This window comes from Lepidochelys kempii, chromosome 2, assembly GCF_965140285.1.
Source record: "Lepidochelys kempii isolate rLepKem1 chromosome 2, rLepKem1.hap1, whole genome shotgun sequence".
Taxonomy (NCBI): Eukaryota; Metazoa; Chordata; order Testudines; family Cheloniidae; genus Lepidochelys; species Lepidochelys kempii.
The window spans coordinates 267,004,364-267,031,382 of NC_136381.1; the positions used below are offsets into that span (position 1 = coordinate 267,004,364).

General features: G+C 59.0%; 1 protein-coding gene across 5 annotated transcripts in view; it reads left to right on the forward strand.

Annotated features, from left to right (window-relative positions):
• PTPN23 (protein tyrosine phosphatase non-receptor type 23) overlaps positions 1–23,809 on the forward strand; it is a 44,256-nt gene extending 20,447 nt beyond the window's left edge. Inside the window, exons 4-25 of one of the 5 annotated variants that reach the window (XM_073334897.2) lie at positions 542–618; positions 2,250–2,299; positions 3,765–3,896; positions 5,474–5,554; positions 6,926–7,057; positions 7,356–7,403; positions 8,297–8,353; positions 9,831–9,889; positions 10,399–10,478; positions 10,954–11,068; positions 11,669–11,734; positions 12,516–12,661; positions 12,997–13,305; positions 14,363–14,517; positions 14,929–15,080; positions 15,740–15,919; positions 16,469–18,845; positions 19,473–19,657; positions 20,068–20,172; positions 20,608–20,746; positions 20,897–21,010; positions 21,231–23,809. In XM_073334897.2, the coding sequence (XP_073190998.1) occupies positions 542–618; positions 2,250–2,299; positions 3,765–3,896; positions 5,474–5,554; positions 6,926–7,057; positions 7,356–7,403; positions 8,297–8,353; positions 9,831–9,889; positions 10,399–10,478; positions 10,954–11,068; positions 11,669–11,734; positions 12,516–12,661; positions 12,997–13,305; positions 14,363–14,517; positions 14,929–15,080; positions 15,740–15,919; positions 16,469–18,845; positions 19,473–19,657; positions 20,068–20,172; positions 20,608–20,746; positions 20,897–21,010; positions 21,231–21,785 (5,314 nt within the window). In that variant the 3' untranslated portion in view covers positions 21,786–23,809. Of the gene's footprint in view, positions 1–541; positions 619–933; positions 1,064–2,249; positions 2,300–2,801; positions 2,879–3,764; positions 3,897–5,473; positions 5,555–6,925; positions 7,058–7,355; positions 7,404–8,296; positions 8,354–9,830; positions 9,890–10,398; positions 10,479–10,953; positions 11,069–11,668; positions 11,735–12,515; positions 12,662–12,996; positions 13,306–14,362; positions 14,518–14,928; positions 15,081–15,739; positions 15,920–16,468; positions 18,846–19,472; positions 19,658–20,067; positions 20,173–20,607; positions 20,747–20,896; positions 21,011–21,230 lie in introns of those variants that run through there. The other 4 variants (XM_073334898.2, XM_073334900.2, XM_073334899.2 and 1 more) reach the window with 4 other exon arrangements.
• Positions 23,810–27,019: the final 3,210 nt, after the last annotated feature.

Below are 27,019 nucleotides of genomic sequence, written 5' to 3' on the forward strand. Positions count from 1 at the left end.
CAGCACGAACTCGCTTTTGGTGCGTGTAAGATCAGGCTGTCCCCTCCCGGAGTGCCATGGCAAATCTAATGCCCACAGGTGGGCAGGACTGAAACATGACAGAGCCATCGGTCAAGTGCCCCCTCGCAGGGAGGAGTGCTGCTTACTGAACAAGCGACACCTTTCCCGGCTGTGCTCCTTGGAGGTCTCCCACCCATGTGCCTGACCCTGCTTTGGATGAGATCTGATGCCAGCCCCTCCTCCTAACCACTAGATAACACTTCCCTAGTAGGCTAAGAAGACTGGTCCTGGCACCACTCAAACATTATAGGGGCTTGCTGGTTTATGTACCTAGCAGCTTCCCATCTCCCACTCGGTTTGGAGTGGACTCTATGCCAGCTAGATAAGAAAGTGAGTCTAAATCATTTGGATCACCCCTGCCTGCTCTGAGCCGTTAGTTGTGAGCCATCTGCCTTCCCTGGAAATGTGGCTGTGGGCTGTGCATCTGGCCATCTCGCTAGCTCACTAGTGTAGGGGCTAACCCTGGGCTTCTCGTTCACAGGACGGAGATCTTCTCTGGCAAGGCAGTTACCCATGAGGACATCAAGTATGAGCAGGCGTGTATCCTCTATAACCTCGGTAAGGCGCTGGAGCCCACCTGCTGGCTTGGCTTGGCAATGTGTGTTGCCCAGAGTGCCCTGGGGTTTGCTTAGCACCAGAGAATGCCCTCCTCCCTGGCTAGCCCTCATTCCCTTCTCCACAGGGTCCATCGTCCAGCCTGGTCCTGCTGTTCAATTGGGGGAGGGGTGTCAGCTGCAGGGGCATTCAGCCGATCTGCCCGCAGCCAGTGGTGACGGTCGGCATGAAGCTGCCCACAGCTGGAAGTGCTGGCCCTTGGGAGAGAAGACCCATGACATCTTGAAGTGTTACTGTGGTCACTGAGGACAATTGAGCCACTGTTTCCTTGGCTCTGGCGGATTCTGCTGGCCATGAGGACACCAGCCAGATCTGAACCCTGGCTGTGTTGTGTGTGCCAGGCACGAGACCCTCAAGTGAGGCTTCAGTCCGGGCATCTGCGGTGCGGGTGAGGCTGATATTCAGGGTCAGCTCCGAAGGGCTCTTCACTCTGATCGATGAACGACAAGCCAGAGCATTACTATGCATCACCCTCCCCCGCAGGCCAATCAGGCCTTGTCTAGGAGAAAAGTTGCCCCCGTTTAATTAAATCAATTTGAAATTGATCCAATTCAGCTGGTTGTACTTAAACCGGTTTATCCCTCATGTAAATAGGTGTAGTTTAGTTCAGTGAGCTGTCAACAATCAAAATGAGCAAGGATTAAAATGGTGTAGGTCAGCATTTCTCAAACTGGGCTCCGCAGACCCCCGGGGGTCCCCCTCCCTCCCAGTGCCTCCTGCACACTGGGGGAACAGCTGTTTAGCAGCATGTGGGAGGTAGAGGGAGGAGCGGGGACAGGGCATGCTTGGGGAGGGGGTGGAAAGAGGCAGGGAAGAGGAGGGGCAGGAGGTAGGGCCTGGGGGGATGGGGTGAAGTGGGGGCGGGGCCTGGGGCTGAGCAGGGGGCTTGGGTGTCTGCAAAAAAAGTAAATCAAAATGGGGGTTCTCGGGTTGCTAAAGTTTGAGAATGGCTGATGTAGATGCATCGATAAAGGGGTCTGTACTAGTGGATAGATCGGCCCTTTAAAGTTGCTAGACTTGCACTAGCTTAAACCAGGGTTGAGTCTGGCCCCTTAGGCTTTGAGCCAGAGGCTGAGCCAGAGAAGATGGAGAATGGAGTCACGTGCTGGGCACTCTTTCCTCTGAGTCAGTGCGGATCCAATGCTCCAGGGTGGCGCTTGGGGTGCTGCTAATTTTACCATGAGACATGCAATAGAGATCCGGATCACTGGGTTTTAGAGCCCTGGTACAAGAGTAAGAAAGGTAGCCCCAAGTGTTTGTGACAAAGCCCAGCTCCAGGTGGATGTTCCTGCTTCCCCAAATTGCCATAGCCCTTGTAACTGCAGGGGGAAATCTTCATTTCTTGTTCTGAACTGTTTTACGGTGCTGTGCATGGTTGCAGCGCTCCACCCCAGAAGTGGCTGCCTCTCGGTAGCTGAACTGATCGGTATTATTTGTATGTTTTATGTGGCTCGGGAGCCTTTGGAACAAAATGTGCAGTGTAAATGTAGCTGTGTCAGTCGTAGACTGGCAGAGGGGCTTTAATGCTGCAGGAATGCGCCAATGGCCTGATCTGAGCTTCCTCTTCCCAACAGGGGCGTTGCATTCCATGCTGGGCGCCATGGACAAGAGAGTCTCCGAGGAGGTAAAGATGCTAAACACCTCGTGGTTCCTCCCTTTATCATGGGTGGTCTCTTTCAAACCAATGAGAGCACAAAGGTCGGCGATAGCTAATCTCTGGTGGGGACTTGTCACATTTACTGAAGTCTGAAGATTTTTGTGTCCCTCATGCCAGGTGCTGGGATTCCCGGGACTGTGGGGGAGGAATGAATACAGGATTTTTTTTTACATTGTGTATAGTTATAGAAACCCTGTAGCAGTGTCTGTGGCAAGCTCTGGGCACCCTGACATAATTTAACACCCCAATGTAACCCCACATGCAGTCTTCCCTCCAGCCAATAACAGAACCTCCCCCACCCTCCAAGCAGATGCTCGGAAAAGACGGGCCTGACCACGTGCCCTGATGGCAAGGACCCCTCCTGGAGAGTCCTGCCAGCCACTCCCTCCTCTCCCAACCTGGGGAGCTCCCAGCTGACCTGGCTCATGGAAGCATCACCTGGGAAGAGAGTCCCTCTGCTGACCAGCTCCCAAGCCATGTAGGAATTCACAGCTGAAAATCAGCACCAGCCCCGTCTGGGAACCCGACGGCAGCCAGAGCAAGGGGGTAACTTGCTTCTGGCAGTAATAAGCAGTAGGTGCTTTTGGCAACCTCTCGGGTCTGAGTGGTCTCATGGGGGTCACCCCGTGTAGAGCATCATGGTTATCCAGTCTCCAGGTGATGAAAGCCTGGATAACTGGGGCAGGAGAAGGTTTAACTGCCCTTAAGATGGTAACATTTGGGGTTTCGTGAAGGCAAAAGGTAATTAAAAGAAATCCTGCTGCATCTCTCGGCTGTTGGTAAATTTCGGTAATCAATCTATTCGACATTGGTGAGGCCTCATCTGGAGTACTGTGTCCAGTTTTGGGCCCCACACTTCAAGAAGGATGTGGATAAATTGGAGAGAGTCCAGCGAAGGGCAACAAAAATGATTAGGGGACTGGAACACATGAGTTATGAGGAGAGGCTGAGGGAGCTGGGATTGTTTAGCCTGCAGAAGAGAAGAATGAGGGGGGATTTGATAGCTGCTTTCAACTACCTGAGAGGGGGTTCCAAAGAGGATGGCTCTAGACTGTTCTCAATGGTAGCAGATGACAGAACGAGGAGTAATGGTCTCAAGTTGCAGTGGGGGAGGTTTAGATTGGATATTAGGAAAAACTTTTTCACTAAGAGGGTGGTGAAACACTGGAATGCGTTACCTAGGGAGGTGGTAGAATCTCCTTCCTTAGAGGTTTTTAAGGTCAGGCTTGACAAAGCCCTGGCTGCGATGATTTAACTGGGAATTGGTCCTGCTTTGAGCAGGGGGTTGGACTAGATGACCTTCTGGGGTCCCTTCCAACCCTGATATTCTATGATTCTAAGGCAGGATGGCGTCTGTGCAGCGCCCTCTGCTTTGGCTTGGGTGCATTAGAGCCTTACGTGTTTCTTCTCCCTCTGCGGCGGCCCTGGCCAGGGCATGAAGGTTTCCTGCACCCATTTCCAGTGTGCGGCTGGGGCTTTCACCTACCTGCGGGATCACTTCCCTCACTCGTACAGCGTGGACATGAGTCACCAGATCCTTAACCTCAACATCAACCTCATGCTGGTAAGGGTGGGTGCTGGCTTTGCTGCTCACCATTCGTGCTGGGATCCAGTGGCTGGGCTCGTTAGATGCAGTTCATTTAAAGGGATCTCACCAAAGCTGACGAGGCGAGGGGAGAAGGAGACGTGCTCAGTATTGGGCCTGGCATTGTCTCATTTTTCAAAGGCCAGATGGAGTGGGAGCCACCGTTGGACAGAGCTGGATAAAGATGGAGTTGTCCCAGTACTTTGGAACGTACAGATTGTAAGCCTGCTGTCTGCTTAGAGGGAAATTGTCTGCAAAAAGTGGCCAAGAGAGGCTTCCGGTGTCTGTCCTTCTTCAGGAGAGATCTCAGAGTGCTGATGTAGGGGAGGAATTGCGAGTCCGGCTCCAGAACATAAGCTGATTCTCTTCCCCTGCGCCCCCCCCCCCCCCCCCCCCACACACACACAGGGACAAGAGGAATATTTTCCTCTCCATCTGCAGGGTTGCATGGGTGGCTGCATGCATTGTGGGGGCTGCTCGCTTTCCTCAGAAAGTGGCCAGTCCCCAGTCTGTCAGGCTGGGATACTGAGCTCTCGAGCCTAATGGCCTGAACAGCAAAGGGAGTTTTAAATGTCAAATCGGGGAGAATAAAAGTGGTAAGGAAACAAGTTGGTTCCCGTTTCCAAGGGGTCGGGGGTGGGGCTATTGACAGAGCAGGTGGAAATACCTTGACGTTGTCGTCCTCGCTGTAGAGGAGAAAGGTAGAGGTGGGTGCGAAGGAAGCTGACCTGGCTTACTGCGTCAGTGGATCCCATTATAATGGCACCTGCCTCTTGCATGCTCTTTGCTTTATTCATTCTCGTGTGCAGCTCTGGGAGGCGTCAGACTGATAGCCATTGTCTGGTCAGCACTTTGGCCTTGAAAGGGAGGAAGGGTTTGGATTTTGACTCTCCAAATGAGGTGGCTTTATTGGCTCAGCCGCACTGCCGCAGTACTGGAGCTAAGCTGAGCGTAGGTGAAGTCCAGCCTCCGTGGCCAGCTCACTTTAGCTAGGAGAAAGAAGTGGTGGAAGTGTTTGACTTGATTGACAGCCCTAGGGATTGAGCAGACAGAGCCCTGCGCTGGCAGGGGCTGACCTGTGTTTTTCAGCTCTGATCTCCAGAGCCAGTGCAGCCCTGTCCCCTAAATGGGCCCACCAATGTACCTCAGTCCTAGGGTTGCCCCTGGAAGTTAGAGGGGAGATCGGTCTCCAAGGCCATTCAGTCTGTGCTTGGCCTCGCACCTGAGCCCTCCAACGCGGCGGTGGGGTGAATCCGTACGCTCACTTCACAGTGATTTAGGGTTCCCATGGATGGGCTGGCTTTGAAGTGGCAATGGAGGGGAGAGGCTTTCTATGCGTGGCTAGTCCCATGAGCTGTTCTGGCTCCTTCGGCTTTGTTCTGCATTGTAGCTGGTCGGTGTCGGCATCTCTAGCATGGTAGACTGGAGCCACTGCTGAGTGACCCTTTTGGGGCAGGGGAGAGGGGGCTGGCTGAGTTTGGTTGGGGTGACTTTGAGGAGCCCTGGAATGCGGAGCCCTGGGGAGAGCTGAGTGTCTCCATTGCTTTTCCTGGAAGGGTCAAGCTCAGGAGTGTCTCCTGGAGAAGTCGATGCTGGACAACAGGAAGAGTTTCCTCGTGGCCAGGATCAGCGCCCAGGTGAGTTACCTGGGGAGCTCTGCTGCACTACGCTCTGTGGGCACCTGAACCATGATTGAGACGGATCCCCTCCTGCTGCCCTGCCATGTACAAGAACAACTCCACGGGAATCTCTGAAACCCGGGAACCAGCTGAGGTGGTTTGCAAGCAGAGAAGGAAATCCTATACACAGTCACTGCTGTACGGGCGGCAGGGTGGGGGACATTCGCTCTCTGCTAGAGCGTGAGGGCAAGCGAGTAATGGTTTAAAGACCAAGCCTTTTAAAGTCAAATCATTTGAGTTAGTCAGTGTCTGAACTTGACACGATCTAGTCCGAATGAGGACGCTGGCTCAGGCATTCCTGCGGCCGAGGGAGAGCCCTGTAAGCTGCAATACCTGGGCGCTGTGTGGCAGCCAGAACTCCAGCCTGCCGTTACTTCCCTGCAAAGGAATGCACATTGGAAAACATCCCAAATATACATATAAAGTGATGGGGTCTAAATGAGCTGTTACCACTCGAGAGAGAGACCTTGGAGTCATTGTGGATAGTTCTCTGAAAACATCCACTCAATGTGCAGCGGCAGTCAAAAAAGCAAACAGAATGTTGCAAATCATTAAGAAAGGGATAGATAATCAGACGGAAAAATATCCTATTGCCTCTATATAAATCCATGGTATGCCCTGATGGTGAATACTGCTTGCAGATGTGGTCGCCCCATATCAAAAAGGATATATTAGAATTGGAAAAGGTTCAGAAAAGGCAACAAAAATGATTAGAGGTATGGAACAGCTTCTGTATTAGGAGAGAGTAATAAGACTGGGACTTTTCATCTTGAAAAAAAGGGGAGATATGATAGAGATCTATAAAATCATGACTGATATGGAGAAAGTAAATAAGAAAGTGTTATTTACTCCTTCTCATAACAAGAACTAGGGGGTCACGAAATGAAGAGGCAGCAGGTTTAAAACAAACAAACAGGAAGTATTTTTTCACACAACGTACAGTCAACCTGTGGAACTCCTTGCCAGAGGATGTCATGAAGGCCAAGACCATAACAGGGTTCAAAAAAGAACTAGATAAGTTAATGGAGGATAGGTCCATCAGTGGCTATTAGCCAGGCTGGGCAGGGATGGTGTCCCTAGCCTGTGTTTGCCAGAAGCTGGGAATGGGCGTCAGGGGATGGATCACTTGATGATTCCCTGTTCTGTTCACTCCCTCCGCGGCACCTGGCACTGGCCACTGTCGGCAGACAGGACACTGGGCTAGGTGGACCCTTGGCCTGACCCAGTCTGGCCTCTTTTATGTTCTTAACTGGCGCTAGGGCTTTCTTTTGGGATTCTGATGCTGTGAATCCACCCTGAGATGCCTCTTGACCGGCTCTCTCCATGTAGGTGGTGGACTACTACAAGGAGGCCTGCCGGGCTTTGGAGGACTCGGGCACAGCCTCGCTGCTGGGGAAGATTCAGAAGGGTTGGAAGAAGCTGGTGCAGATGAAGATCTACTACTTTGCTGCCGTCGCCCATGTGAGTGGGAAGAATGAGGCTGCGCCCCGGGGGAGACCCACCCTGGCCGCCCCAGAGCAGCAGCAGCAGCCCCCCTTGCATCCCTCCGCTTGCGGGTGGCTGTGGCTGTGTAAACCCGCCGGGGGGAGGTGGTGGTGTGGTCCCCATGGGCGTGGAGTTCCTGAGTGTACCTGGAGACTGGCGAAATGCAGTCTCCTGTAGAGCGTCCCCTGGCTGGCTTTGTAGGGCTTCAGTCAGTTCCTCTTGAGCCCGTCCCTGAATGAGGGCCCCTGCCATCAGCGGCTGTGTTTCCTTGCAGTTGCATATGGGGAAACAGGCTGAGGAGCAGCAGAAGTTTGGAGAACGAGTAAGTAAAACTTTTTCTGCTTTGGGTTGGTTAATCCTCCTGCAGTCCAGCTGTAAACCAAGTCCCATCTCATGTGGGCTTGGCCTTTACCCTTTGAAGAGGTTGGGCTACACGGGGGGAACTCAACTGTCCATGATACGGTGGATACATTGAAAGCTTTGGTGTCTATTAAACTGTAACTTGGAAGCCCCTGCTGCTTCTGCACCAATCCATGAGGCAAATAGCGGATCGGCCTCCCGTACTCCACATGAACTCGGGCACCATCTTTCTTGTTACTGTGTACATTTCCAGCGAGGCTTGTTCTTTTGTTCTAAAACTCCACGCAGGTGTGCTGCCCACGGAGGGAGCTGTCCCCCAGCAGGGGTAGAGTTAAGGCTGAAAGCTTGCGTATGCCGGTGGATGTGACTTTCCGACCCTGTTCTCAGAAGAGAATCCACACTTGCATGATTGCCATTTTCCATGTGATTCCCATTGGGTGCAGTGCAGGCACCTCCAGAGATCTCAAACGCAGGATGTGAGACTCGTCTACTCGTGGGAACACCCGCTCTGGAACCTGGCCTGGAGGGACAGCAGCATGTGATGGCAATAGCTGGATTGCTGACGTGGCTGTGTGGGGCACTGCATTTCTCACGTACCGTCCTTCTCTAGAAAATGGCCCCTGGGTGTCTCACGGGCAGAGTACCTTCATCTGGGTTGCTTGATTGTGCTATTAATTTGTTCCTTCTTCTTAGAAGTCCCCACTGTATTTAATGGCGTTGGATTGTCCTAGGTATCTTTACAGAGGGTTCGCTGGCCTGTTTGGCTGCATGTGGCACAGCAAGTGTATGCGCTCTTGTGATTCCTTCCCAGCTTGCAGAGGAGTTTGGCAGAACTTATCTCTGCTTTCTCTGCAGGTTGTCTACTTCCAGAGCGCTCTGGATAAACTCAATGAAGCTATCAAACTGGCAAAGGTAAGCAGCTTTCTTGTCCATGGTACCGATGGTCTTTAAAAAACCCTCTGGGATCAGTGCTCAAAATACAGGTTTTGAGAGTGCTGGTAGTGAGCAACCAGCTGTGCACTTTCTCCAAAGATTGTAGCAGCCTCGCGCACTTTCAGAAGGAGACATCTGCTCGGTGCCATCGGAGCAGGGCTGGCTAGCTTTCAGATGGTGCAAAACGTAGGTTTCCAGCAGCTCTCAAGGAAACTTTCCAAGCACCAGCTCTGTGGAAGAACTTTCCAAGGGAGGTGGCGGAAGCCCCGTTGCTTGACGATAGGGAGCAGTTGTGCACTGTTAGGGAGAAAGACCTCTTGGTACCAGGTTCCACGTAGCCCATCTCTTGGCACCAAGAAGACTGGTCACTAGAATAGGTGAGAATTTGTGGGGGCGGTGGTAATCAGAATGATGTGACTTTTAAAGCCTGCCTTACAGTCATCCAGGGTTTGAAATGAATCCTCTGCCATTGGAAAGCTCAAGGTCCTGCTTTTCCAGTACAGCAGGGGGTCTGTCTCCTGCCCGGGGGATTTGTGAATGCTGAGACCTAAGATTGGTGCCTCCTGGTTTCTAGGTCTAATGGGAGTTTTGGCTCTTGCACTAAGACTGAGTAAAGCCCATTCTGGATCTTCAACAAGGTGTCCTCTCCTTCCCTGGCCCCTAGGAGCCTACGTGCCTCTCACATGTTGGACCATGGGGGGAGCGTGGGGCTTAACTGACATCCTCCATTGCAAAGAAGGAACTTGCTGGTTTAACACAGCCCTGGTCCATACGGTAAAGCCCTAAGTTTCTACTGGAGGCTGCGTCTGACCCCCACTCACTGTAGTACTGACTCCAGATGTGTTCTACAGCTCGGGGGGGGGGGGGGCGGACTCATTCATGATTTTACTACAGTGTCTTGAACCCGCTGCCCAGCTGGTGAATTTGGCCCATTTACATCACGTGATGCAGACAAGAAGTAGGTGGTGTTTCTGTTGCACGGAGACCTGGAGAAGCTGTTGAAAAGCTCTTGGCATTGGCCTGTCTCTGCCCCCACCGAAGTCGGGGGTAAAACTCCCTTTGGGGCATGGGATGCAAGTTTGGCACAGGATCGACCTGCCTTGTGTTTGTGGTGCTCCGAATCCCAGCTGTCCGTTGTGAATAACAAGTCAGCCTGCAGAATGCGACCAGAATGCACCCAAGGGCTGGTGCCTGCCAGAGTCTGCAGGGAGCCTGCAACTGCAGCTCTGAGCTGTTCACTGCTCCTTTCGTCTCCGCCGGCTGCTCATTCTGGAAGTAGGATGGGGGAAATGGGGGAGCAGTGAGGGGCTGCCAGGCTGCTTCTGCCTTCAGATCACGGCTTGGTGTGTGGAGGGCAGCAGGATGCAGCATTCAGAAGGGCGGCTCAGCGTGTTACATAGACTGCAGTGATGTGGCAGGACTGCCTGTGTTAACTCATGTTTTTTGCCTCTTCTAGGGTCAGCCTGAAACGGTGCAGGAAGCCCTGCGATTCACCCTGGATGTGATTGGGGGAAAGTGAGTCTGCAGCCAGAATTGCTTCTGGGACTGGAGTCTGTCTCTAGGCTCTCTGGGGTCAAACCTCTTTGCTGAATCTCCCTCCCCGCCCCCGCCGCCGCCACTCACTGTGGGGAGCTTTGGCACATGCTTTTCTCTGTGTAGGGTCTCCGTATCTAGGGCCAAATTCACATGTGCTGCTGGTGAGTGTAGATCTGTACAGGGTCTTCTCACGCTGTCCGCACCGTAGCATCTCAGTGCTGTGAGCAGCTTGTTAAGTGACTAGCTAATGTCTGTCACATGTGGTCCATCCTCTCCCCAGAGGGAACTGGGTGGGGTTGTACCCACTGAATGGCAGGTGAGGATCAGCCTGTAGAATAGAGATGGCAGATAGTGTCTTCTGGGGGCGTCAGGTGGGCAGCAAAACACCCCTCGTGAGGCTCCTGCCCACCTAACCCAGCAAGCTCACTCCTTGAGTCCCAGCCGGTCCACCTTTCCCCTCCCTGGACTTACACTTCAACTGTTTGTAGGTACAATTCGGCCAAGAAGGACAATGACTTCATCTATCATGAAGCTGTCCCTGCGCTGGACACCCTGCAGTCAGTGAAAGGTAAGGCAGGCCAGACCCGGGCACGTCCATCCCTCTGCTGCTGCCCGCAGCTCTGCAAAACCACGCTGTGGTTGGTGCATAAAGCTTCAGCCCCGCGCAATCCGTGCTGCGGGCTGGAGTGTGTGTGTGGGGGGGGGGTGGTCCGAGTGGGGAAGAAGCCTCTCTGAAAGGGAAGCACTTTGCGCTTTGCTCAGGTATCTTGGTAATGGGCAGCGATGAGAACACGCTGCCCCAGCAGCACAGGGGGGGTTGGTACCGGTCTCCAACCCCTTGGCACCACTGATGGCGCTCACGCCAGGGACTTCCTGCTCCCAGGGTCTCCACAGCACCTGCTGGAGGCGAACAGCTGTTGGCCGCTTTGATCTGTGTTTGGTGGCAGGCGCAGCCCGAAAAACAGCTTTGGGCACGAAGGGAAATCCTGTGTCCTTGAATAATTCGCAGGCATCGGTGTCAGGCTGTTCTCTTCTATACTCAGGTGCCACCCTGGTGAAGGCCCTTCCCGTCAACCCCACCGACCCAGCTGTCACGGGCCCGGATATCTTTGCCAAGCTGGTGCCAATGGCTGCCCATGAGGCATCTTCGCTGTACAGGTGAGTGGAGGGGATCTCCATAGCAAGTACTTCTCGAGGCAGCCCCGGGGCATCTGTGCGCTCAGTAACGGGAGGGTGTGGATCCTGCCTCAGGGGCCAGGAAGCTGGGTCCAGTGATTCCCTGCCAGAAACGTGGCGATCTCTCTCGAGCAGGGGCTTGTGGCTCTGGTGAGGACGTGTCCGGCACTCAGCACGCCGAGGTGAATGGGAACTGCAGGAGGCTGAACTCACCTGAGACCTCCCCAAACAAATCAGAACCCCCCATCCCCTCCCCACCAGGGGCTGGGTCCCCAGCACCTTGTAGGGGAGCAGCCGAAACTGGACACTCGGCTGTGCCTGCCTGAAAGGGCCCTTCCAGTGTCTCCAGTCCTGAGTGTTTCTCCCTCGGCTCTCACCTGCTCGCTTCTTCCAGCCTGGCTCTCCGGGAGCTGCTGGAACAGGGCAGTGCTAGCCCCTGGCTAGCCATAGGGCCGGCTCAGCCTGCTCCTGGAGTGCCTGAGGAAGGTTCGAGTCCTGAACAGGGTACCCAGCATAGGGCCCAGTGATTGTAAGTACCTTGGTTGGTCTGGGTGCTGAGGGGTTTTCTCTCGTCTGTCCTAGTGAGGAGAAGGCCAAGCTGCTGAGAGAAGTGATGGCGAAGATCGAGGCCAAGAATGAAGTCCTGGAGTATGTGTGCTCTGAGACTGCGCTAGCGTGTGGGGTTTTCCTCGCTGGTGTGGATGGAGTTGGTCCCTGGCCAGTGCACACCCGACAGTGCGGGGGTCCCCCATTGCCTCGCTATTCTGCGTTTCCCCATCCCAGCTGATGGGAAGTGAGCTCTGCTCCCTTCAGCCATGGCCCAGTGCAAGGTCACCTCTCAGCAATAGTGCCTCCCCTGACCTGGCGTGGTGGGACGGCAGGTCTCCAAGGGTGACCCAAGGCACTGAAGGAAATGGGGCAGGCAATTCGGTACATGCTGCCCTTTCCCGAGTCAGTACTGAGCCAGTGCCCTAGAGGGCGCTGTGCTGCTGGAGCTCTCCTTTGGGAAGATCTGGAAACCAAGGCACTGGTGGACCCACAGTTCCCATGGCCCATTCCCAATAGCTAGGGTATTAACCCTGGGTTCAGGCCCGGTTCCAATTTGGGTTATTACATTTTGTCTCCCTGGATTCACCCTGAAGTTTTGTTTGTCTGTGTGGTGCTCACCTTCACTTCCTGTCCTGCACTGTGTCATGCAGTGTGTGCTGTCGTGCTCCTCCCCAGAGGTGGCTGTGTTTCCGTGCTGGCGGAGGTGACCATGGGTGTGCGTTCTGTAAAGCCCTTTGGGATCCTTCCAGTTTCTCATTTCTGAGAACCATGATCCCACTGCCAAGAAACTGGCTCCAGCATCTGCAAATGCTCCCATCCCCAGGGCTGTGTCTGGGAAGGGTTCTCCTGCTGCTCAGAGGGCTCTGCTTTCTGTCTACAGCCAGTTCATGGACTCCATGCAGCTGGACCCTGAGACGGTGGATAACCTGGAAATGTACAACCACATTCCCCCCATCCTGATGGAGAAATGCGCCGCACTCAGTGTGCGGCCAGACACAGTGAAGAACCTGGTTCAGTCCATGCAGGGTAAGATCCGATGGCGTGTGTCTGGGGGAATCCGCAACGGAGGAAAGGCCAGTGAGTCATGGCAAAGGGGTCTTCCTGGAGGCTGGGGATCTGACTCCTGGGCTCTATTCCCTGCCCTGATTGACAAGCCACCTCCTGTCTCTGCCTCTGCCTCCCCCGGTATGCTGGTGAAGCTCGCTAATTTCACTGGGACAAACGAGGCCATTCGCTGCACCTGTCCTAGCACTGGGCCCTAGGTGGAGCCGGCTCAGTCTCCAGTCGTTCTCCGGGGCCTTGCCCAGCCTCGCTGGAAACACCTCCAGTGTCCTAATGCCTCTGGGTCTCTGCCCCTCCAGTGCTTTCGGGAGTCTTCACCGACGTGGAGGCCTCTCTGAAGGAGATCAGGGACCTCCTGGATGATGACGAGCTGCAGGACCAGAAGCTGCAGGAGTTGCTTGGCAAGCCGGGTTCTCCTCCTAGCCCTTCCCCGGGGCTGGCTGAGGTCAGCAAAGAGTGGGCCAAGTACATGGAGGTGCACGAGAAGGCCAGTTTCACCAACACGGAGCTGCACAAAGCCATGAACCTGCACATCAGCAACCTGCGACTGCTGAGCGGGCCCTTGGAGCAGGTGCGGACTGCCTTGCCTGCGCCGGCCTTGACGGAAGGTGAGCACCCAGCGCCATGGCACCCCGAGCCTCGCCCCTCCCTCGGAGAGCTCTGGCTGGGGCTGAGCTGTGCCGGCTCGCTGGCCTGGAGGCATTAATGCTGAGATCCAGGCTATTCTCCTTCCTTGGTCTTCCCTGTCTCTCGCTGCCCCAGAAGAATGAATCTGCTCCTGCTGTGGGCCCCAAGCCAGTGCCTTCCCTCTTGGCCTTGTCCCTCCCATGCTTTGGGCTCCAGCTGGGTCCCTCTGCAGTGCTCTGCTGGTTCCCAGCCTGTGGGGTCAGATAAAGAGCTAGTGATGGGGGACACAGGCTGGATCAGGAGGCAGGTTGGGTCTAGACTCCAGGTGAAATTTCTGACCTACCGAGGCTCCGAGCTCTGGAACACAGACAGACAGATGCACCCCAGCTCCCAGGTGGCTAGAGAGACAGCTGAGACTTGCAGTGCTGCGAGAACCTCCAGGCAACTCGGTTAAATGGTTGCAGGGGCCTAGTATTAACTGGCCAATTAGCACTGCTGAGCATGGCATGCTGCCTGCTGCATGGCTTAGATTAATAGTGACAGGGCAGAGGATCAGATCTGTGGGTGATGGGTGGAGTGTAAAGGGCAGAATGCCTCCAGCTAATGTCACACCCTTGCTCTGGCTGAGACCCCGGAGCTGCTCCCCGGGGCGGAGTCTGATCTGACGCCAGCAGCTTGCTCATCCTGTCTTGCTTCAGGGCTGGGTGAGCAGGCTGGGTTCGGTGGTGCCTCTCCATCGCCAGTCCTCTGAATGTCAGCTGGAGACTTCCTGGGGGGGCTGTAGGAGGCAGGAGGCCCGCTTGGCTTCTGGACCCACAGCGTGTCTTGAGCAAGGGCCAAATTTAGCCCTGGAGCAGGGGGTCAGGTTCCACTGGCACCAACAGGAGCGGTACCTGCCTGTCCGAGGGATCGTTTTCCCGGGGGGTGGCTGTAGCTAGGTGAGCTGGGTGACCACAGTATGGAGCCTGTACAGAGCAGGCTCCTCAGTGGCTTGGGGAGCGCCCCCAGGTGGTGATGGCTTTCTCCTTCCTCCCTCAGACGACAAGCAGGTGCTGCAGAACTTGAAGCGGATCCTGTCCAAAGTGCAGGAGATGAAGGACCAGCGGATGTCCTTGGAGCAGCAGCTCCGTGAGATGATCCAGAAGGACGACATCACCACCTCCTTAGTGACGACCGACCACTCGGAGATGAGGGTGAGGCCCGGGGCAGAGTGCCGAGCTGCTGCCTCGCCTGGGACTGAGCTGAGCCTGTTACGTTCCAAACAGACTCCCCCTCCCCCCCCTCGCTGTTCCTCCCTGTCCCTGCCTGCCGGCCGTGGTCACATCCCCTTTGGAGAGGAGTGATCTCCTGGGCCATTTCCGCTGCTCTCCGCACTCCTAGTGCGCTAGTATCTCTGGTCAGAGCTGATGGTGGCGACTGCGGTCCCCCCCAGTCATACAAAGGGCCTTGCTCCGCCCTGCTAGGTATCCTGCTCCTATCGCGGCCGCTTCCTGCCGCTCTCAGTTGGCCCCAGCCCTCCCCGCACTCAGCTTGTGGGGTTCCCCGCTGAGCTCCCCAGCCCGGCTCTCCCGCTGACCCTAGCGTGCTCCTCTCGCCCCTGACAGAAGCTCTTCGACGAGCAGCTGAAGAAGTACGACCAGATCAAGGTGTATCTGGAGCAGAACCTGGCGGCCCAGGAGAACGTCCTGAAGGCCTTGACGGACGCCAATGTCAAGTATGCGGCAGTGCGGAAGGTCCTGGCTGAGGTGGAGCACAAGTGAGTGGGCGGGAAGCATGGCGTCGCCCGCAGGGGGCAGTGGCGGTCGCTGCAGCAGAGTCCGCTCCTCGCGTGCAGCGCTGGCCCTGTGCTGTGTAAAACGAGCCCAGCCCTCGGCCAGGGTCTGCCATCTCCCGTTCTCCGGTGGGGAATACCCCCCCGCTAGCCCGAAGCCAGCCGCTCACTCTGTGTGCCCCAGCACCTCTTGGCTGGCGCGGCCAGAGGGGTGGGGTCTGCGGGCCTCGCCAGCCCCTCCGCTCTTCTTGTGCAGAGATCCACATCCCAGCTGGGCCCGTGGTGGTTGCTGCTGACTTTGCCTGCCGTGCCCCATGGCGCTAACCCCAAGGCGCCCATAGGCTGCCCCCCTGCAGGCCCTAGTGTTTGACTGACTGCTTTGAGGCTGGTTCAGCTATAAACCAGAGGAGTGGTCCCCCGGGGCTGTCAGTGGAGGAGAGGAAACCTGGGCCCCCCACGGGCCGGGTCCCTGATTTGGAATGTGCTGGTGCCATGGCTGGGGTGTAAACAAACCAACTTCAGGGGTGGGGCGCATAGAGGCCAGTGAGCCTTGCTCTCAACCCCCACCCCCACAATCACCCAGGTTTCCAGGACTGCTCTGTTAATATCGCCCCCCACTGCATACCCTGCATTGACTCTCCCAGGTGGAACACCACGCTGCAGACACTGGTGGCCTCCTATGAAGCTTATGAAGACCTGATGAAGAAGTCTCAGGAAGGGAAAGATTTCTATGCGGATCTGGAGAGCAAAGCAGCCAAGCTCCTGGAGAAGGCCCGAGTGGCCTGCCAAACATCTGAAGCAAGCCGGCAGCAGGTCCTGGAAAGGTAGGTCACTGCCCCACATCCGGCCCACCTTGCGGGGTGGGTTCTGCTACTCCTTGTGTCTGCAGTGGTCAGCTCGTTCGCCATGTTCATGTTTCTCTGTGGGGGGGCTGGGCATGCCGTAGCGCTGAGAACCCGAACGTTGGGGTGTTTCAGGCTCCCCCAAGTCCCCTAGCGTGGGAGGGTGACTAGGAGCGGTGCAGAGACCGAGTGGCACAAGAGAGCCCCTAACAGCGACACGACGGCGCCTGGGGATGAAATCGGACGTGCAGGATGGAAGCCTCAGCCCATTCCTTAGGGCCTCAGCTGGGTGTCAAGGGTGCAGAATCCACCACTGCTGTTGGCTGACTCAGCAATAGAGCCCAAACCCCTCTCCCCTCCCCGCTCCCACGGGGGGTCCCTGCAGGAGAGGCTGGAGGTACCTTCTGCCAGCGCCCATGACGCCGGCCCTTAGAGCTGGGCTGGTGGGTCAGGGAGCGCAAAGCCTCTCCGTTCAAGGCACCGGCGCCAGGGAGCTGGGTTTTCCTCACGTGCCTGCTCTTGCTTTGGCAGAGAAATGAAAAAGAAGCCACCTCCAAGGCCCACTGCTCCCAAACCGGCCCTGCAGAAGAAGGCCTCTGAGCGGGACCTGGACCTCGCAGCCAGTCTGGACGGGGCAGACCTGCAGCAGCTGGGCTCCCTCTCGCTGGCCGACCTGCCGGAAGAGCTCCGGAGCTTGCCCCCCGACGTGCTGGCAGCGCATCTCACCAGGCTGCCTGCGGACGCCATGGCTGCCTTCTCCATCAACCCGGCCTTCAGCAGCGGTGGCGTGAGGCCCCCAGGCCCGGAGACTTTTCCGGCCGGCGCCCGGACAGCCAACGCTCCGCTACAGCGGCCAATGGCAGCCCAGCCTGGCATTCCCTTTAACCCTGCTCAGTTCAGTGCTTTGGCGCCTCTGCCGGGACACTACTTCCCCGGCAGGCTGGCGACCCCCCCGCAAGGTGCCCCTGGGAGCCCTCTGCAAGGCCCCTTCCCCCCGCAGACCTACAGCGGGCCCCCTGTGCTGCCATCCCAGGCGATGCAGCCCCACAGACCTCCAAGTTCTGCCCCGTCGCCCAGCCCTCAGCTCTACCCGGCTGGCACCCTGAGGAGAGGCCCTGGGCACCCCAGCCCCGCCCCTGCCCCCATTCAGCCCGGCTACGCAGGCACCCAGGTGCCTCCCCAGAGATCCTCCCCCCAGCATGTGCCCATGCCTGGCTCTGCTCCAGCTCCTATTGCCCCCAATGCCACCTACAGGATGGGGCAGCCTGTCTCCTCCTGTGGGGCTCTGCCAGGCGGCCTCCCCACAGCCATGGGCCCACCCCAGCCCCCCCGGTTCAGTGGCCAGGCCCCAGGAGGCAGCGACGGCCCTCCTCACCCCCTTGGGGTCCGCCCGGCCACTACAACTGTCGACAGCATCCAGGCGCCCATTTCCAGCTACACTGCGCCCAGGGCCGTGGGCGGGCCCATGCCCCCGCGGCTCACCAACCAGCCGCCAGGGCTCCCTCCTCAGGGCGGCTTCCTCGGCCTGCCTGCCCAGTTCCCCTACACCCAAGGCGGCGTCCAGCCATTCGGCCAGCAGCCCCAGCCCCCATTCCCAGCGGGGCCGCCCCCTCCGAGCTTCCAACAGCAGCAATACCTGCCTCAGGCCCAGGTCCAGCCCCTGCCCATGTACCAGCCGCAGGCCCAGTTCCCGGCCCAGTTCCCTGGCCAGCATTCGGGGCTGGCGCACGTTTCTCCCCAGCCTCCCAGCCCTGCCCAGATCCATGGCCAGCTGAGAACACAGCTCTATCCGCTTCCTTCTCAGGACAACCCCCCTCACTCCTTCCCTGCAGCTATGCCCCGCGGGCCTCCCCCACGGGCTCAAAGCCTCCCAGCCGCTATGCTGGCCCCGGCTCAGCAGCTCCACCCTCACCCCTCGCTGGCAGGCATGCAGCCCATGCCAGCCGGCTCCTCAGCTCAAGTGGTCTCTGCAATGCCCTACTGTCCTGCCCCTTCTGCCTGCCATCCAGGGCCCCCTACAAACCAGATGCCGCCTGGCTCCGCCATGCCACTGGCTGGTCCCCAGCCCCCGTCTTCGAGTCAGTCCGGCCCTCACCATGTCCCATCTTCCCCCAGTCCTGTTCTGAGCCAGATGCAAGGCGGCGTTATTGTCCCGGGTCCTGCCATCCCTTCACCGGCGCCATCCCCCCAGCCATCCCTAGCTATCCAGCCTCCAGCCATCTTGCCTTCCTCTGTGCCTGGCGCCCCTTCCCTGCCACAGCGACCCCCCCCATCACTCACCCCCGGTGCGGCCCCGCTGGCACAGGGCCCTGCTGAGGTCCAGTTCCACCGGCAGAGCTCTTCCACAGATGATCTCCTGTCTTCAAGCCCCGAGAGCCAGCATGGGGGCTCCAAGACGGCGGTGAACCAGCCGCTGCTGCAGCCCACCAAGGCAGATGCCAAGGAGGGGCAGAAACCCAAGGCCGTTCAGCTAATCGAGAACGACCCGTACGAGAAGCCTGAGCATATCATGAGGCTGCTTTCCGAGCTGGATCGGTTCCGAGGCGTGGTGGCCAGTCTGGAGAGGCCTGTCCCTGGGAGCGTCCCCGAGCTGGATGGCATCTGGAAGGAGCTCCAGGATGCCCAGGAGAGGGATGCCCGGCAGCTGTCCATCGCCATCGCCCGCTGCTACTCCATGAAAAACCGCCACCAGGACATCATGCCCTACGACAAGAACCGCATCGTTCTGCAGTCGGGCAAGGACGACTACATCAATGCCAGCAAGGTGGAGGACCTGTCCTCCTACTGCCCCACCATCATCGCCACCCAGGCCCCGTTGGTGGGGACGGCCTCTGACTTTTGGCTGATGATCTACGAACAGAAGGTCTCCCTCCTAGTCATGCTGGTCTCGGAGCAGGAACTAGAGAAGGTAGGATCTCCAGGAGCTCCTCAGGGCAGGACATTCTCACCTGGCAGCTTCCATGAAGGGGGGCAGGGGGGTAAAGTGGACGGTGATCAATAGTTCTCTGTGCCCACTTGCTTGAGACAAGGGAGCTGTAGGCTGGGTCTTAAAGAAAGCTTTTGAGCGAACAGGGTCGTTACACTCTGGATCAGGCTTCCCAGGGAGGTGGTGGGTCCCCGGCAGGGATGGTCCAGGTTTACTTGGTCCTGCCTCAGCATGGTGGGGTGGGCTTGATGACTTCTGGAGGTCCTTCCGGCCAGCCAGGGTGCCAGCCAAGGTAGGGACGGTCTCACTTGAAAGCTGAGCTCCTGGCCAGTTCTGGCTGGGTGTTGGCATGGAGCCTGCTGGTGGGCCCTCTGCGTTGCCAGTTCCTCTGAGCAGTTCGTTGGTCTGTGCCCCGGAGCCTGGGGCAGGAGTTGTGTTCTGGGCTGGGGCCGGGGGGTGTGGGGCCAGTGGCTCAGGCCCTGGCGTTGTTCTGGGCTGGGGCCAGGAGGTGGGGGGGGTGGCTCTGGGCTGGGGGACAGGGCTCCACTCCTTGTGTTGTGCTCCTGGGCTCTGTTCGCCGCGTGCTGAGCCCGGTCTCTCGCCCCGCAGCAGAAGGTGGTGCGGTACTTCCCGCTGGAGCGGGGCCAGCCCATGGTGCAGGGCCCCATCACCTTGGTCCTCACCAGCCTGAAGGTCGCCCCGACGCACGTGGAGAGGATGATCACCCTCCAGTTCCGCGACCAGAGCCTGAAGCGCACTGTCATCCACCTGCAGTTCACGGCCTGGCCAGAGCTGTATGTGCCGCGGGGCGGGGGCCTGTCTGGGGGGCTGGAGAAGGGGGTCAGGGCCCTGGGGGAAGAACCCAGCCGACGGGATCAGAACTTCCCACCCCGGGGGGCTGGGCTGGGCTGCAGGCGCTCTCTTAGGGCAGAGCTTCTGTTCCCTCCCAGCCTGGCTGTGGAGCCCTGGGAGCCCAGCTGGTGCCCCCCAGGGCCCTGTGTGGTGGCACTGAGGGGAGATCTCCCCACCAGCGGCACCGTATGCCCTACCAGGCCCCTAGGAGGGAGGGGAAATCAGGCCCTGTGCCACTGGGAGGAGCGTGGCACCTCCCAGGCTGGGGGTGGAAGCCCTCCCCCGCATGGCTTGGCACTGGGCACGGCAGGTCCTCGCCCACTCGCCAGCAGCTCCCCCCTTCCTCCTGCAGGGGCCTGCCCGACAGCAAGGGGACCCTGCTGCGGTTCATCCAGGACGTACACGGGCACTATCTACACCAGCGCCCCCTGCACACCCCCATCGTGGTCCACTGCAGGTAAGGCAGCCCTCCCGGGGCCGGGTTCGCCGCCCAGCCCCAGCTAGCGAGCCAGTCGCTGCAGCTGCCTGGCCCAGCGTAAGGCCCAAAGCAGCGACCCGCGCGGGCACCAGGTCTCCCCTCCTGCCGGGGCATGGGAGCAGGGCGGGCGCCCTGCCCATTTGGAGCAAGCCTCCCTCCTGGGCCAGAGGAGGAGCCCAGCGTAGAAAGCTAGCGCGTTGCTGGGAGACCGCAGGGCTGGCCCTTTCCCCAGGAGTTCCCAAGCCAGACTGCAGCCCTGCTGTGCGGGGCAGAGGACTCCCAGAGCCCCTGGCCCCTGGGGAGAGGGACCCTCTACCCACGATGCAGTGCTGGGTAAGGGGCCAGGGACTTCCGGCTTGCCCAGGCTTCGGCAGGGTCCCCGGTCATGGCCCCTGGGCGCTCTCTTCCCACCAGCTCTGGGGTGGGGCGCACCGGCGCCTTCTGCCTGATGTACGCGGCCGTGCAGGAGGTGGAGGCCGGGAACAGCATCCCTGACCTGGCCCGGCTGGTGAAGAGGATGCGCCAGCAGAGGAAGCATATGCTGCAGGAGAAGGTAACGAGCTGGGAGGGCGGGGGGGCCAGGCAGCGGGCACGGCAGTGCCCTGACGCACTTCGAAGGGCAGAGTCGGCTCTGGCAGTTCCTGGCGCCTGGGCCTTCGTCAGCTTTTGGCTCAAGGGCCCTCGCCGGCTGCTTCTCTTCCAGCTGCATCTCAAGTTCTGCTATGAAGCTGTCCTCAAGCACGCTGAGCAGGTGCTGCAGAGACACGGGGTCACCACGCCGGCCCCCAGCAAAGCCCCCAGCAGTGCCACCCAGAAGGTGGGTACCCGCGCTCCCAGGCGGTGGCAGAGCGGGGCTCTGGAGACACCCCCCCTGCAGGCTCCGCTTGTCTGGCGCCAGGCTCAGCAGCCTCTGCTATGGCTCCGGGGCTGGCTCTGGCGGCTGATCCATGCTGAGAGGAGTGGGGCAGGGGCGGCGGGTGGTGGGCTGGGCCTGTCTGAAGGAAGTGCCTGGGCCCACCTTCTCACTTCTCTTCCAGCTGTACCTGCATCAGGACCCTCAGGACCTGGTGCTGGGCGGGGACATGCCCATCAGCTCCATCCAGGCCACTATCGCCAAGCTGAGCATCAAGCCCCCTGGTGGCAGCCCGGAGCCTCCCCCAAACTGGCAGCTGCCCGAGCCAGCAGCAGCGCCCGAAGCTGTGAGCCCAGGGGCGGTTCCTGCAGCACCCGACAGTGTCGCCCAGCCCAGCCTGACGGAGCCCGTACCCCCAACCAGTGCTGAGCTGCCCCCTGCCCACTCCGCCCCCACCATGCCTGTGCCACTCCCTGAAGCCGAAAGCAGCAACCATGTAGAGGAGAGACCCAGCAGGGAGCCTTCAGCCACAAGCCTGGCTCCTTCCTCTTCCTCGCTGGAGCTCCTGGCGTCGCTGACCCCTGAGGCCTTCTCCTTGGACAGCTCCCTGAAGGGCAAGCCACGGATGAGCAAGCAGAGCTTCCTGCAGCCCCAGAATGGGGAGGGGCTGCGGGGGCCCCGGCCTAGCGACGACCCCCTCAGCATGCTGGACCCACTGTGGACACTCAATAAAACCTGAGCCAGGGGCCTGGGCCTGGCCTGGCTCTGGGGACATGGCACGCACAGCCCCTCCCTGGCCATGCCAGCATGCCCCTTCTGTTGCCCCTAAGAGGACTGGGGGGAGCCCCCCCAGTGTGGTGGCTGGAATCTGGGGTGTTGGACCACAGCCCTTGTCCCCACTCAGTCCTGGGCTTCTGGGAGGGCTGCGAAATGCGCACACAGCACTACAAGCCTGTGCCACACTCACTGCCTGGGCCCCCCGGCAGCTAGCCCAGGGTGACCCCCGCAGCATGGAGAGCCAGCCTTCCCTTCCCAGCCCCTCCAGCCCAGCTGTTCTGCGGCCTAAGCCAGGGCTGCTGCTTGTCCCCAAGCACCTCCTGGCGGAGACCTGGCCTTGGTCCAGCAGAGAGAGAAGGCCCCCTTGCTGCTGCTCCTGCCTGGGGGTTTGGGGGGGGGCCTGCAATACCCCCGGCTTTTCCGTTCACAGCCCCCAGGGGAAGGAGCCTCCGCCCCTGCGGCGTGGAGAACGCTGGCCGCTCTCCAGGCAGGACCCCTCAGCTCGCAGCCCTTGGAAGCTCCTGCAGGAGCCCCCATGGAGGGCTGCTGGCTGAGAGCCCCCCGGGAAGCCCCCACCCCCACGGGTCCTGGGGCAGCCTTTGGCAGGGAGGGCAAGTGCTGAGGGGTGGCCGTGGTGAAGCCCTAAAGCTGTCCCAGGCGCCTGCCTGGAGACACACCCGGCTCGCTGGCTGCAGCGTGGCTCCCTGCCCCTCACGGGGCCCAATTGCCCCCCTCCCTTCTTGCTCCGGCGCTGGGGAAGAGTGAGCAATTCCAGCCCCCCTTGGCCTCAGTCGTTCTCTCCCTTCCCCCCCTCCCTCCCATGTGGCAGCAGTTTACATGAGGGTTTTAGTGTCTGGGGGGCCTTGAAACCCCCTGGACCAGCCTAAAGCCTTAATGCCCCTGCCCAGCACCGCACGGCTGGGGGCAGCTGCTGGCGGCTGTGCTTACGGCACTGCGTGTGCCCAGCTGGCCCCGGGCACCGCTGCCAGCCCTGCCCGAACCATGCGGTGACCCCTCCCTCAGTGCTTCTCCTGGGACTGGGTGCCTGGGGTGCCCCCTCGGCCTGAGCTGAGCTGGGGCCTGTCGCCTGGCCTGGTCGGACAGCTGTGAGGGGCAGGGGGTTGGTACAGCGAGAGCAGGGGCTGGGCCTTGCGCTCTCAGCCTGGGGTGACCTGCAGGCCGAGGGCACCTAGAGCCGGGTAACCCCAGCCGGGGCGGCACAAGCCCTGGGCTTGGGGTGGGCGGCTGAGGCAGGCTTACTCAGCAGGGCCCCGTGTTCCAGGGGGCTTGATTTGCTGGCAGCAGGGCCGGGGAGGGTGAAAAGCCCCAAGGCCCCTGTCCCAGGGGGAGGAGAGAGTACAGTAGAGCGGTGATGGGTCGTTCCTTGTGTCTGCAGTCGCTTTGATTCTCTGCACCTCTCCCCGAGCTCTGAGCTCTCCAGCCGCTGGGCGTGGAGGGGCGCAGGCCGTGCATGGAAGTGGAGTCAGTGTCCACCCCCTGGGGCTGTCCTACAGAGCCAGTGACTGTCTCGGGGGGGCAGGCAACATCCCAGCCGCTGGGTTGGCCTCTCCTGGGCCTAGGAGCGGGTGGCCCGCTGCTGCCTGGGGAGAAGGGCTTGTTCTGTGTTAAGCTGTGGGGCTGACAGAAGCAGGAGACCTGGTCAGCCATGTCCTTAGCAAGCCCTGGGAGCACCCATTGCTGCAGGGGTTGGGGTGGGACCTCGATTGCTTCGGTAAGTAGTTTCCCCCTGGGTCTGGCCTGCATCTCATACTGTACAGCCCCCCCAGGCTTCAGCGCTGGGCCCTGCCTCCGGCGGCCTGGGCAGAAATGGCCACGGCGCACGGCCCCCGCTGGCGCGCTCGGTTCCTCTGCTTTTGTACAAATGTAACATTGTCCGTCTCCATGTTCTGATCTGACTCTGTAATTAGAACTGACTTTTTCAGCTCTTTGCTACTCCAATAAATGGATGATTTGCTCTGGGCCGCAGGGGCGTTGTGGACCTGACTTAAACCCTGCTGGAGATGGGGGAATCCTGTGCCATGGCCAAGCTGGGAAATGGCTGTGGCATGGAACCCCTCCCCCCTTTCCTGTTGGACTGCCTGTGTGAGCTTTTCTAGCCCAATGGGGCTGGAGTCTGAGCTCACCTTTCCCGGGCCTTCCCCCAGGGACCTGGCAGGGAAGCTGCCACAGCGTGTGCTGGGCTTGTTCTGGGAGCAGCCTGCTGGGGGGCTGGCAGGCTTTCGGAAGTGCTAAATCACCCACTCCCCAGAGCTCAGCTGCAGACGGACTGAAGCAATGGGTCTAGTCCATGTGCAGTGCAGTCCTGCAGCTGGGTCTTGGGTCTCCCAGAGCTGCCGTGCTGAGGGGAGAGCCTCTGGGGATTGGAATCCCAGCGCCCTTATTTCCTGCTCATGGTTCACGCGAGGTACTTAGCCCCCATCCAGCCCCACTTGCCCAGATAGACGTGGTGGGAACTAGGTAAAGCATCTGGTTGGGGTGCACCAGAGCCGTCCGGCTCACACCGGCGTGACTGTGTTTTCTGCAGGGCTAGCAGGTGTGTGGTAAATAGCAGGGGCTCGTCAGCGTATTCAACAAGAACTGGAAAAGGGGGGCGCCCAGTGAGGTGGCAAAATTTGCAGTGGATACAAGATTATTCAAGCTAAAGTCCAAAGCTGGCAGGAGCGTTACAAAGAGCTGGCATGGGCCTGGGTGACAAAATGGCAGCTGAAATTCCACGCTGATAGAGGCAAAGTAGTGCACATCGGCAAACAGTCCCAACGATGGCTGGAACAGATGGGCTCTAAATCAGCCGTTACCGCTCCAGAAAAGGCCGGTGGTGTCAGCAGGGATCGTTCTTGGAGAACAATGTGGAAAGAGCTAATAAAGCCAGACAATATACTACCCCACTATAACTCCGTGGTACGCCCACCCCTTGAATCCTGGGTGCCGCGCTGGTTGCCACAGCTCAGATCCAGTAGCATTCAAAAGGGGCCAGCACACCAAAGCTGACTAGGGGCATGGACCAGCTCCCTTAGCAGGTGTGATTACAAAACCTGGGCTCGGTCAGCTTATAGACGTGCCCCCTAAGGAGAGACATGACAGAGGTCTATAAAGTCATGATGGGTGTGGAGAAAGTGGTTAGGGACGTGTTATTTACCCCTTCAGGTAACTCAAGCATCAGGGGGTCCCCCAATTAAATTAATAGGCAGCAGGTTTAAAACAAACAAAAGGAAGCACTTCATGCAACAGGCAGGGAACCTGTGGAACTCCTTGCCAGGGGATGGTGTGAAGGCCAAAACAACACTAATGCTTAAGAAAGAATGAGCAGGCCATGGAGGCTAGGTCCATGGACGGCTATCAGCCACAATGATCAGGGACACAAGCCCAGGGTCTGGGTGTTCTAAGGCTCTGCCTGCCAGAAGTAGCTGGCCCCTTGGGCTGCCCCAGGATGACTGTTCTTATGAGTAAAAGCCTAGGTCAAAAGGGACTCTGTTAATCTGTAGTGATGGGGCCGTTGTCTGGTCACCGGGGAGGTGCCATCACAGCAGTGGGGGGGGGGCCATGCAGCAGCACAGGGCGCAAGGCCAGGCACTCATCCAGCACCCCCGGTCCTACCCCAGTCCCTCTGCCGTGTTGGCAGGGTGGTGGCACTGAGCTAGTGCAATGCAGGAACTCATGGGACCCATTGCAGTGGCGATTCCCTGCGTGTTGGGCTGCCCACGGCGCAGGCTGGTGCCTCAGAGCCAGCCTCTGGCCATGCTTTGCGCACGGGCAAAGCTGTAGCTACGTTTCACCAGCAGAGAGCGGCTCCCTACCAGGCCCCAGGCAGCACGGTGCTGCGTGTGCCCCGGCACAGTGCAGAAGCCGGCGCTGCCAGCTGGCCGCAGGGAGCAGGCAGAGCCAGAGGGGTTTGGTTAGTTCGGTTTAATGTGTCTTTGTACAGGTTATAAAACACAATCTGGTACAAAAAAGCTTCCACTGTACAGTACAAAGCGTACAGCAGGGCTAAGGCCACCCGAGGCAGGACAGACACAGCCAGGGCATCAGCAAGTGAGCACACGCCCCAGGGGCAGGACACCCCCCCCCCCCCCCCGCCCCACAAGCTGCTTGCAGCAGTGGCTGGACTTTCAGGGGCCAGCCCACTCCCATACTGCAGGTCCCACCAGAGCCACAGCCTTGTCTGGGCCCTCAGCTCACCTGCCCCACTGCTGAGGCAGGCGAGAGATTAGTTCTCAGCAGGACTCAGCCTTGGGGCTCATAAGGTCTGGGCCATCCAGTGGGTTGCCACAGGCACAGACTTACAGCACATGTGAACAGGCACTCGAGCAGCACGTCCTGCTGTCAGTGAAACATATAGATTGAAATAAACCCTTTGGGCTCCTCACCTCTAGGGCTTCCCCCAGCTACTGGCCAAGGGCCTCACAAGGACTGGCCACGTGGCTTGCCAAGCCTGGTTTCCCCCCACACAGCCTCCCATTCCCTTCCTCCAGCGCAAGGTGTTCACACACTGTGGTCACCACAGGCCAGGCTTTCACCAGAGCAGACGCTAGGCTGGCGAGCAAGTCAGGAGACGGCCCTGGGGAACCCCTCTGCCACCCCAACACTGGCATTGAGGATGGAAGTGGTGCCTGTTCCCCTGCACTTGGCTCCGTGGCCTGGGCAGGTGCCTTCTCCCATGCCCAGGGAAACCAGCTCTGGTGCTGGAGACTCCTATATGCATGCCTGAGGTAGGTTCAGGCTCCCTGGGGCTGGTGCTTTTTCCAGGGCTCGAGGTGCGCGCGGGGGGGTGGTGGTGTGTGGAATGGGAACACGGACGACGACAACACAGACCTCAGCTTGTGCCATAGGCTCATTTCCTCAATGACCTGATCAGGCCAGAGCTGGGCTCCCAGCACCACGGGTCCCATGCGGGAAACTGCCCCAACAGCAGCGATGGAAAAGCCCTGCTTGGTCCCACTGCACATGCTGGCTGTTGGACCTGCAGCCATGCTCCCGGTGTCATCTCCCCTGGAGAGGGCTTCACAGCCCGTCTGGTGTCTGCATGGAGGGGCCCTGCCTGTGGGGTCAGGAAATCTCAATGGCTGGCCCCCAAGCAGGTGGCAATGGTGCCGCCTCCCTCCTCCAACAAAGCCAACCACTTACTTGGGGGGTGAGTGGGGGCAGAGGGTTCCAAGAGCCAGTTCCCAGCCTCTGTGT